The 12,054-nt window shown below is 47.6% G+C and overlaps 1 protein-coding gene and 1 long non-coding RNA gene across 3 annotated transcripts in view; one reads left to right on the plus strand and one right to left on the minus strand.

The window, feature by feature from the left end:
* LOC142580131 (uncharacterized) overlaps positions 1-8,671 on the minus strand; it is a 462,133-nt gene extending 453,462 nt beyond the window's left edge. The window contains exon 1 of one of the 2 annotated variants that reach the window (XM_075690951.1): positions 8,468-8,671. In XM_075690951.1, coding sequence (XP_075547066.1) covers positions 8,468-8,513 — 46 coding nt within the window. In that variant the 5' untranslated portion in view covers positions 8,514-8,671. The remainder of the gene's footprint in view (positions 1-8,467) is intronic. The other variant, XM_075690952.1, reaches the window with a different exon arrangement.
* LOC142580132 (uncharacterized) overlaps positions 1-12,054 on the plus strand; it is a 76,798-nt gene that overhangs the window by 29,350 nt on the left and 35,394 nt on the right. The gene's annotated exons all lie outside the window — the stretch shown is intronic.

Genomic DNA, 12,054 nt, shown 5'->3' on the forward strand with positions numbered 1-12,054 from the left:
ACGCTCACACCAAAAGTGTCCTGGAACGACTGAAAATGTGGAAGCTGATAGCACGTCTTGGCCATGATAGCTACACAATGTTGTCCAAGTTAGCATGTCTGATTATTCGAAGAAGCGACGATCCTTCACTCTTTTTCACAAAAATCTTGCCACGCTTCACCCAGGCAAACTTGTACTCTATTTGCTTTGCTCTAGTCCTAGCACGCCATAATAGGTCACGGTTTAGTCTTGTCAGGTTTTCGTTCAAAAATATCTTTTCAAGCGAACTAGCTTCGCAGAGTTGTAGAAGCTTTCCTCGGGCATCGAACAGAATGTTTCTGGCAGCAATCGAAGTGAAACGCACAAGGACCCTCGGAATAGAGTCACGTTTGCCCGGCAGACGATGAATCGCCTCAACCTCCAGCAGGGAAAATTTTTGCAGGTGTGGTTTTTCAGCGATATCGGAAAGCACTTCCTTCAGATTTTCATTCTCTTTTTCTGGGAGACCATGGATTTCCAAGTTCATGTTGCGGCTGTATTGCTCGCTCTCATTCATGTCAACCTCCAGGCGCTCTAGCTGTTCAGCTTGTGTCTGAACTGTTGCTCGGAGGGCGTTGATCTCCGCATCTCTAGACGTGGCTTGTTCCTTGGCGGTCTTCATGTCATCACGAAATGAATCATATTGTTTTGCTAGAAAAGTCACCGAGTCCTCGAGTTCACGAAATGACTGCGTTAGGCTGACAACTTCGGCTTTCAAGAGGAGCAATGAATCAACCTTTTTGTTAAGCTCAGGTAGACATTCTAGACTCTTTTTTATCTCGAGCAGTTCCAAAAGCAAAGGTGAAACCACGCCTGTATCTTCATCGGCCTCGGAAGCATCTACCTGAGAGGCGGAACCACCAGCGCGTTTTTTTTTTTTTTTGCTGCTCTGCATGTTTTACACACCCACACGTCCCTTTTGGCTGGACCCATTGTATTGAAGGTACTAGGTGCAATTCCGGAACATGTCTGACCTAAGTGGTACGACAGCGTACAATTCGCACAGGTCATGAACTTGCCATCATCAGGCACTTCTTTGTGGCAAGCAATACATTCAGTAGGATCATTAGACATTGTAACATGTAGAGAGCGTACACAGAGGGCAGCAATTTCAAATTAAGAATGCAGGCAACAAAAAGGACACGCTACCTGTTGAAATACAAAGTGTCAGCGTTGGGCAACGTAATCGCCGCCGACTGCAGAGGATCCCGCGATGTCCGTTGGCTTAAGTAGTTTTCCGATGAAACCAGGTTTTCAGACGAAGTTGGTGATTGCCGCCAGAAGCGGCAGGACGGTTAGCTTCGACGAAGGTGATAGTGGCATCCGGGGTATCACGGGAACCGCTTTCAGGGCACCGCCTGTTGAAATACAAAGTGTCAGCGTTGGGCAACGTAATCGCCGACGACTGCAGAGGATCCCGCGATGTCCGTTGGCTTAAGTAGTTTTCCGATGAAACCAGGTTTTCAGACGAAGTTGGTGATTGCCGCCAGAAGCGGCAGGACGGTTAGCTTCGACGAAGGTGATAGTGGCATCCGGGGTATCACGGGAACCGCATTCAGGGCACCGCCTGTTGAAATACAAAGTGTCAGCGTTGGGCAACGTAATCGCCGCCGAATAATAATAATAATAATAATAATAATAATAATAATAATAATAATAATAATAATAATAATAATAATAATAATAATAATAATATCGTAGTTCATCCTTTTTTCCTTCCGCAGTTCTAGCCGCTGAAGGAGATTATAGAGGAAGTTGACGTTTAGATCGTCTACTGAAAACACTGGATCTGGATAGCGGTCTCGCAGCTGTTTTCCTTATCGCGAAGTTTTCGTGTTGACATCCTTCCACCATTTCAGTATAACCTCAGCAAATGTTGCCGTTTGACAGGTTGTGCTTCGTGCCGATGGCTCTAAGGCCAGGGGAACAGTATTATATATTAGCAAGACAAGATTCACACTACCCGCCGTGGTTGCTCAGTGGCTATGGTGTTGAGCTGCTGAGCACGAGGTCGCGGGATCGAATCCCGGCCACGGCGGCCGCATATCGATGGAGGCGAAATGCGAAAACGCCCGTGTACTTAGATTTAGGTGCACGTTAAAGAACCCCAGGTGGTCGAAATTTCCGGAGTCCTCCACTACGGCGTGCCTCATAATCAGAAAGTGGTTTTGGCACGTAAAACCCCATAATTTAATTTTTTAAAGGTTCACACTCAGTATTTTAATGTAGAGGGAAAATGACCTTATCGTAATAAAGTGTAAGCATGTCTGGGAACTTGTACGAGCTTAATATTTTAAACATCTTTGATGGCTTGAAAAGATGCTCTGCGATCAACATAAAAATAAAAGGCTCGCGGATCAACCCTGATTATGTTCCTGACAACCTGAAAAGGAGTGAGATGATCTTGTGATGTAAAGAGCACCTACTTTTTGAACAGAGGATTCTCCCGAGGAAAGCCAACACACGCCCCTTGCATCCTAGGTCAGCCGATAGTTGCGAACACAGCACTTGTTAGGCATGGTGATGCTAATGTCGCGCCATTATTAAAAGTCGGGATCTTGTCAAATCATGTTCCGAGAAGGGCAATGACGCGATTACGGAGAGCACGAGAAATGGGAGACAACTCGATCCGTGGCAAGTGGCTGCGGGCACGCGCACGAGCGTCTGTCCGCGAGACGCCGCAGCAGGCACAGCAGGTTCCGGCGCGCTCGCGCCGGAGGACGTAGCAGGCGGCGTTAGATTTCCCCACCTCCCTCGTAACATGCATCCCATATTCAACACGGAGAGGAGGGAAAAGAGAGCAGAAGCACTAACCAAACGCTTTGATTCGATGGACAGCAAGTCGGTTGCGTACGCGGACGCGGCAAGTGGCAAGGCGGGTGCGGCGGTCGCCTCGGTGGTCGACGGCCGTGGTGCCCCCGTGTCGGCCGCCACTATTAGAAGCCGCAACTCGGAAACGGCTGAAGAAGTTGCGATAGCGGTCGCTTGCGTGGGAACGGAAGCAAATTTCATAATTAGCGATAGCAAAACGGCCATCTGGAATTTTGGAAAGGGTAGGATCTCGCCGGAAGCGGCAGGGGTTCTGGCCAGTAGACGGCTGAATAGAAAAATTAGCCTAATTTGGACCCCTGCACACACGCCCGTTCCTGGCAACGAGGCGGCCCACAAGTTAGCCCGAGCTCTCTACTTCCGGGTAGCTGTGGAACCGCCCGACTGCCGGAACATGGACGAGCGTCTGCAAAATTATACGGAGTTTGTCAAAAATTATCGGCTACGCAGGAGACTGGTGCCACCACCGGATAAAAGTCTAAACAATAGAGAGGCAGTCGCATGGCTGCGCCTGCAAGCTGGGAACTTCGTAAACCCGGTCTGGGCATACCATGTTATGCATGATAGAGAAAATTATAAGTGCAAACACTGTGGGGCGAGAGGGACCCTCGGTCACATAATCTGGGAATGCGCTAGCTCACCAGGGCCTTACACAAACATAAATTGTACAAAAGCCTGGGAAGCCCTGCTGCGGAGCGAGGACCCTACTCCACAGCAACACGCCATCCGCCTGGCGGAAGAAGCCGCGAAGAGTCAAGACCTCTTTGCTTGCTTCTAATCGCGGAGGTTCCGGCCCCCGTCCCCAAGGCCTGTGTGCCGGGGCCTCCTTATCCGGCGGCACAATAATGTTGCTATCATCATCATCGTCACTCGTTCGCGGTGCGCGCTCCGTCGCCTCCCTTGCGAGGAAACACCATCCCTCCCGGCTCACCCTCACAAGCTTTCGCTCGCACTTACAGCAAGATGGACGAGTGGGATGGAATGCACACCTATTAATCAGAGCGAAAACAAGGTCGAAGGACGAGCGCTGATCAGGGCGCTACAACGCAAAGCTACTCCAAGCGTTTCTGTTCTTCAATGAGCCCTCCGCGATTGGTCAAAAACTTCGCCTATCTGTCACGTGCATCCCGAAAACCGCGATTAATCCACATCTGATATGACGTGTATACACTGATTATGCATCACTAGACCAAACAAAAGAAAAATAGTTAATTTTGATTCGCCGCCTTTACCCATTATTGCAATTTTTTGTGCGTGTTGGTAAACTGACACTGAAAGCATATTTAGCGCCAGAACATAGTCTAGACGAGAACATAGTCTAAACGTCAGAAGCAATACGGTCATCTGTCAACTCATTGTCAGGTATGCGGCTGTGCGCTGGTGTATGGGTCCTGCGGGGTTCTTGCGAAGCACAAAGATAAAGATGTGCGAGAGATTATTGAGGCTTTCTGTCGGAATAGTGATACGTGTGTTAGCGCCCCTTCGGTCGACTTGTTAGATAAGGGACGGCTTTTTTTGAAAAGCTGAAAATTTGGATGATGTGGCGCCACTGTGCATGGGTTAAATAGGTGGTTGTTTCATGAAAATAAAGTTGTTGAAGTTAGTGTATTGTGGTGGTAGTCTCCCTTCTGTCCCTCTTCGCTGGTGCTAAATATGTTTTGAATTTCACAATTAGGCTTCCACTATTGGTCAAAATATTTCAGGCTACACCCACTTCACTTGTCTGTCACTCAACGTGACAAAACCGCGAAAACTCATTGCGTTAAAGTGGCGTGTGCAGGTTAAAGATGCATGCCGAACAAAACTGGATTTTTTTTTTTTTTTGATTAACCGGAGACTGCCCCGTTCCGAAAGGAATAGAAGATGGCTGCCGGCGATCGCCTGCGCGCTGGCTAGTGGCAGCTGTCGGAGAGCATGGGTTTATTTGTGCATAGTAAAGCTTTTCGCGTGGCCATATAACGTTATCCAGCCCTTTTGGCACGAATACGACATCGCTCTGGCAACTTTTATTTGCTGAGGATCCGTTCTAGTGGCATTTGTAACTCTGCGTTGGACGCCGCCGCGACTTTAGGCCAGCCACCACAAGCTAAGTAAGGGAAGGCGGACCAATTGCCTACGCTGGCAGCTCCCTCCACATCCGGATGTCTGATTTTACAAAGCCGGCTCGGCACTTGAGCGTGCTCCTCGCCTCTTGTCAGCCAACTAGATACGAAAAACCGCTGAATGAAGGCAATGCTACTCGTTTTGAAAGCGAACAAAAGTGACCGCCTCTAAACGAGGAGAACATTTGATTCAGCGGTTCAGACAAAGCTGTGGGTCCCCATCCGATGCTTTCCGTCGGCGGTTACGTAAATTTCACGTCAGAAAATTGCAATAAAGAAGATATTGGAATAGTTTTACGTTATAGGGCCCCAGCGCTCGTCCTATGTGCGTCTAACTGCGTCGTCCGTTGTTTTCGCGCTGATCAATAACTATGCACACTGCGTGCTGCCTTGATGTTATCGCAGTTGGACTTTATACGGAACATCATGGCAACGCCGAAGCTGACGACGACCGCAAAAACTCACCAATGTCCATATAATTGCTATTCCAACATATGCATACCTCTGACTGACAGATGAACCCATAAATACGGCCTTCAAGTGAAAATCTACGACACTAATTTTACTATTGCAATCTAGAAAATTTCCAGAATTTGATGTAAATAATTCCAACTCTTTGAGGTACCTAACCTACAATGGAACTTAAGAAACAAGGCATTCTTCTTCAGCGAATACGTATTGAAACAAAAAACGAAAAAATTCTTAAACGCTACGATATTGTTAAAGAAAGCCACCAGTAAAGGAAAAAGAGAACAAGGAATTGACCGTACAGTTCGATTGCGAAACCATGGTCGCGTCGGTCAGGACTACATTCTTGCACGTTCGTCTACCCATCGGCGACACGAATAACAAACGCCCCTCAACCCTGCGCTCAGAGAGCGTGGAAACATGCACAGTTCTACTCAAGATGCAATACTTGACCATGAATACAATAACCGGTTGGCACACGTGGACTTGCGGCCAACACGCGCACTCACCGAGCGTCTCCTGTATCGGATGCTCGCTTTGATGGCTAGTTCGACTTTTACGCCGCTTCGGTTAGCTATTATCACGTTGGCTCTAAAAGCAGCGCGAAAATGATTGATGCAGTCAATTGACGGTAAATCAATGTAAAGCAAACTGTGCCCCGTCAAGTGACTAAAGCCCGCACAGGTATAGTTATATTGGTTGGATGCATTGATGCGTTGCTTAATATTGTATTTTATGCGCTTCTAAATTTCTCGCGACATAGATTAATTTCTTTCCCCTTTGCAGTCAGCGCGTGTTGAAGAATATCGCTGCCTTGGTGCAGATGAACAGAGTGGTGCATCAAGTCTGACCTCTTGTCACGTTGCGCGCAACAGCACGAGACTGTTATTCTGGACGTCGCCAAATTCCACCGTTTTGTGAAATACGCCATCTTGTAAGCTCGGACTAGACCAAACAGCTGCATCTCTTATTGGCTGAAGGCGCCGCCACTGCATAATATGCCAATGTGCGGAGTAGCACGCCGAGTGTGGGGAGCGGTGCGAAAGTTGCTATGGCATTCGCGGTCTGCGGGTTCTAGACCATGGCGTAAAAGTCCTGGATTTCGGCAGCAGCGCCAATAGAAAAATGCAGTGTACACAAACGGCGGCTGTACGAAATACGTGACATTACAGGTGACTAACAATGTAATCAATAACTTGCTGATGACGGCTATTGGGGTCCTGATGTCATTGTTTCACACAAAGTAAAATATGCTTCCTGCCTACACCCTCTGAGCTGCCAGTTTCTCACTTTTAGTGGCATGGCATCACCATCGCATCCAGTAGTCAGTGTTGCGAGCGTCAACCGTCCCGAATTTAGCAGGACTAGCGAACCTCGAGTCGAGATTCGATCCTCTCGAGACGGCCAAATTTCCCGGCTACTCTTTTCGTACTGGATAACAATAAATAAACCAGGGATTTTATAATGCCCGATAGCTCGGTCGCACATTCTTCTCCTTTCTCTTCTATTGCATTTTCTGTGTCACCATGAAGGGAGTTTTCCTTTTGTCGTCGTTCTATTCTGCTGTAGGCTCTAACCATTTGAGTACCTCCATCTGTACTGGCAGTATAGCGCTATCAGGCAACTACTGCACCTTTCTTGCAGCAAATCGCGATATGGTAGGACTAAAAATTGTGCGCAACTTTGTGGCACTTATACGGCATGGCAACCTCTGTCACTTCCCTCCTCACAAGCTGCTTCCCCGTTCCCTCTCACCGTCTCGACTTGGTCCATTCGAAAATGGGCAACCCTCGTGCTTGCTGCCCGTCGCGGTTGATTTGCGGCTGTGGTGTTGCGCTGCTAAGCACGAAGTCGACGCATCAAGTAGCAGCCGCGGCGGCCGCATTTAGGCGAGGGCGAAAGCGCCCGTGCATCGGGCTAGAGATCCCCTGGTGATCGAGATTAATGCGGAGCCCCCACTACGGCGCGCTGCATAATCAAATCATGCTTTTGGCACGGAATACCCAGAATTCAATTCCTACTCCTCACTCATTTTTTAAGGAGGCTACAGGAAATAAAAATTTTAAAACTTGTCGCTTTCTGAAGGGAAACTGCGTGTCTAGACACTCCGAATGGTATGCTTTCTATTGCGCCACAAAATAAGAGATGCTTAAAACCGATCCACACGAATCCCTTTTATCACACGTATGCTACAAGGACCACTGTGTACATTAGACGCGATCCGAACGAAACTAGTTAAGGAAGAGTAGAAGAGAATAAATAAATAAATATTGATCTCTCAGCAGGTCTTCTTGAAGTTCCGAAGCGACTGAAGCACAGGCAACCAAAAGATTAGAGCACCACTTCTAGCACGAATACCCGATGTAACCAATGACACCGATGCAGGAAGGATGATTGAGGAGTCGACTATTTTAAAACCAAATGAGCACGGCCGGCATCAAGTGTAAACTTAAAATTCGCTGAATGGTTCAGTTGTCGGGATATAGCGAAAAGCATGACAGGTGTAGTCCAAATACTGACGTTTCTCCTCCCTGTGCAATCTGTCACAGCACATACACTGAAAATTCCTGGGCCAAAACGGCATCAGGCCTAGCGGCGTGCCCGGTTGGCAGACGACTTCGCGCAACCTCGTTCAATAAGTACGGCGCGCCGTGTACCCCACTTCTGTGCGGCCTGCGTCGCCGATTCTGCCGGATGGGTCCGACGCCGTGAATAGGCTTGCGCGGTCATGACTCGCCGTTTCCAGCGGTGCCCTGTGGAATACTAACTGCGAGTTTCGTTTTGCCACATCGCTTGAAATATAGCAGAAAGTCTAGAAAAATAAGACGTTCCTTCTAACATTAAAAATTACTACATTTCTTTTCTTGCCGTTCACACTTTGCGAAGGACAGTGCCCTGTCGAGCAGTGCTGAGCGACAACAGTTAAGCGATCATCCACGCGTCCGTTCCACAGCACACTGGAGTTTGCGCCTGTTACGGAGCGTGACTAGTTATCACGACGTGGTATGCGCATGCGGCAAGCTGTCGTGCAGCCCAGGGTCCGCACTCACCGTGGGCGAACAGCAGGCAGGCGAGGAGGAAGAGACGCGCGGGCATCCTGCAGTGGTCCAAGACACACACACACACGCGCACACACACACACACGGGCTCAGCTGCGGAGGTCGCCGCGGGAGCAGCAGGGGTAATCCGGGGAGCCCGCACTCATGGCGGCAGCGTCGGCGAATGGGCCGCTTCTGGCGGCCGAAGAAGCCGCGCCGCCGATCGAGGCCACCGAGTCGCGAGCAACCGGTTTGCGCGCCGTCGGTGAAAGTGTCCAGATGATCCGCCGGCAGCGCTGGCGTTGTTCCCCCATTGTGCAGGCCTTGCGCCATTGTGACGAGAGCCGACGGTAGGCCTTCCCGAAAGAAAGCGGGCTAAACTTACCCGCTTTTGTGCGGTGCCGTGAATAAAAACAGCCTGGTAGAAGACTGACCCCATCCATGTTGAGAACGCTTTCTTCGCTGTATTGCTAGTTACCGTTTTGGCCGCATCGTCGCTGTCACCGCGCTGTTGCTCCCACGCAACATGCGCTCGCTGTGTGGAAAGCACTGTGAGCGTAGTCGCAACTCGAATATCGAGGCAGGCCGGCTTCTTAGGATTTCTAGTGCAGATCTACGCGAGCTCTGCCGACTAGACCAGGGTGTTAAAGGACTTGCACAAGTGGAGCATGCACAACGCATCGTGGGAATCTGTGTCAATATGTGGCATTTGCTGCTCAGGGCATGCGATTACATGTTTTAATGTTGCGCTTTGCGTGTCGCCACGCGCTGTGTGTGTGTGTGTGTGTGTGTGTGGGTCATCCGATGCAGACCGACGCAGGTCCTGTCAGCACGCTTGGCACCTGAACCACGTGAACGTCCGCAACGCCATATTCAGTAGAACACGCAATGCCATCTTGAGCAGAACGCACAACACATCGTTCCAGTGGCAACGAGGAAGCACATTAATGACTTCTTAATTTTTTTGCCGCACTAACCCTTCTGGCGGCCAGCAATCTGCTGCAGTTATATGTGGCATGATAATCTCAGAATAAGCGCCCTAGAATTGACCCTGACCTTCTGTCTAAAAATAACTGACAATTTTTATATGTGGAGCTCTGTTTCTCTCAAAACCATGCATGTTAGCTCTATGTCTTGCAAGCGCCTCCCTTCATACACCTCGGATAACTTAAAGATAGTGAAGCTGCGAATCGTAGAAGCGCGCATGAAAGCGTCCCTTAGCAGGTCTTGCGATCAGCAAGTGAGGAGAAGCTTCGCATCCCAAGTAGAAAGGCTAAAACTAATAGGCTATATCTGGGAAGCTTTAGCTCGGGCTGAACTCCGATGCCCCCCCAGTCAAATGCACGAAAATAGCAGAAACGCTTTTCTGAAATAATGACTGGGCGGATCTTCCTATATTTTTGTGGCATTGGAGACAAAAAGTTATATTCTAGGTACTGCTGGAAGTGAAATTTCAATTTAGGGCCTATATCTCTGAAGAAGAATATTCACAAATTGGTAACCTCTAAACGTGAGATGCACAAAGTTTACAATGTCGTAGCTCTGCACTAAGAACAGATATCACAGTTCTGTAAACCGCATCCGTTAGAGCATCTAGGGTGAACACACTTGGTATGTGAATTGATATCTTGCGTGAATTTCTTAAACTGATTACAAGGGTTTTGCAAATGTTCTGCTCCCATTTTAATAGTTTATCTCAGAGCATGTATGTATGTATGTATGTATGTATGTATGTATGTATGTATGTATGTATGTATGTATGTATGTATGTATGTATGTATGTATGTATGTATGTATACGCATATACGCAGGAAAGAGACGACGAACTTTTAGGAAGACTTATTTACTGAACGTTTTCGGCTGGCGGACCAGCCTTCGTCAGAGTACAGTCAGAGAACAGTATATATATATATATATATATATATATATATATATATTATATCTCGCTTGTGTCCGCTTTAAATGTACAATTATGTGCAATTTATTGAATGGTCATATCGTTTTTTGTTGCTGACTTACAAATTTTTAAACTTTATAGTTTGGTTTCCTAAAAATTTGCGTTGTGGCCAATTTTTATTGAAACTTAACGACCGAAATGATATTCGCAACTAATATTCACTAGATCTTTTAAGCCGAACAAGACTGGCGCAGTGGTCGCCGATTTCTCCATTGCCGTGTATTGAGGCCGCTCGCGCTTCCTCTGAAAGCTTTTGACGAGCGTCGCTGCGGGCCTAGTAGCTGATTTGATAACCAAGAATCATCTCCTTTTTACATAAAAGAAAGGCAACATGGCGAATCCTCATTTAGAACTTCATGGAGAGCACATAGCAGTATGTACAGAACACAAATTTTTGGCCGTCATACTAGACACATAGCTTACTTTCGTATCGCTACATAAAGTATCTCAGAAAAAAAGGCTGAAAACTATGACCTTACCTAAAATCTTGTCGCACACAACATGGGGTAGCGACAGGAGGTGTCTAATGAACCTCTACAAAAGCCTCATACGTACACGCTTAAACTATGGAGCCAGAGTTTATCAATCTGCTACTCCAAACGCCTTGAAGATGCTGGACCCTATTCACCATCTAGGTATCCGCCTGGCAACTTGTGCCTTCAGGACAAGTCATCTAGCGAGCCTCTACGTAGAAGCTAATAAGTAGTCTCTGCGTCTACAACGATCATACTCCAGTTTTGCATACTTTCCGACTTTTAATGCGAACTGCGAACATCCCTCCTACATAGTTCTAAATGACATGACATGCACTACCCCGTTTAACAATGGACCAGGCGCGAGGGAACCCTTCTCATTACGTGTAAGGAAACTTAGTGAGGAAAGGAAATGAGTGCTTCACTTATGGAATACAATGTGATGACCGCAGCAACACGATTAGCACCATGGCAATAGCAGATCATAGAATTCTACTACTGCCCGAACGTGATACAACGTTTCTGGACGTGTCAAAACACGCTTCAGAGGCACATATTAAGAAGTATCTCCTAGAACTCTAGTTTATGTACTCATCTGCAGAGTTTTACACAGCCGCTTGTAAGTCCCAAGGTTTCTTATGCAGCTGTCGGTCCATCCTCCTCGGATTCCGATGTACTGCATCCGGAAACAAGTATCTTTACGGCTGAGGCCTATGCACTATTGTCGGCTGTGAAGCGTATAAGGAAACCAAAGCTCCAAAAAGCAATTATATACACAGTCTCCCTATGCGCCGTGAAGACGTTGATGTCACTCTGTAAGCACAAAATCCCGTACTTATTGAGCTCTATTCCGTTCTGTGTGAAGCGTATATATCTAACGAACATATTATTATATGCTGGGTGCCTGACCATACAGGAATCGAAGGTAACGTGCTAGCAGACCAAATGGCCACGTCAATTACATTGCAAGCTCTGAATCCTACCATTGCTGTGCCTGCCACAGATCTGAACTCTTTCATGCGAAAGAAACTGCAAAGCCACGGGCAACGCTTGTGGGACGCGAAAGCAAATAATAAGCTTCACGTGATAAAGCCAGAGATTTGTTTCTGGCCATTCACAAAAAAGATCACGCAGGACAGATGTCATAGTTTGCCCTCTCAAAATAAGAC

Source organism: Dermacentor variabilis, chromosome 4, assembly GCF_050947875.1.
Source record: "Dermacentor variabilis isolate Ectoservices chromosome 4, ASM5094787v1, whole genome shotgun sequence".
NCBI classification, from domain to species: Eukaryota; Metazoa; Arthropoda; class Arachnida; order Ixodida; family Ixodidae; genus Dermacentor; species Dermacentor variabilis.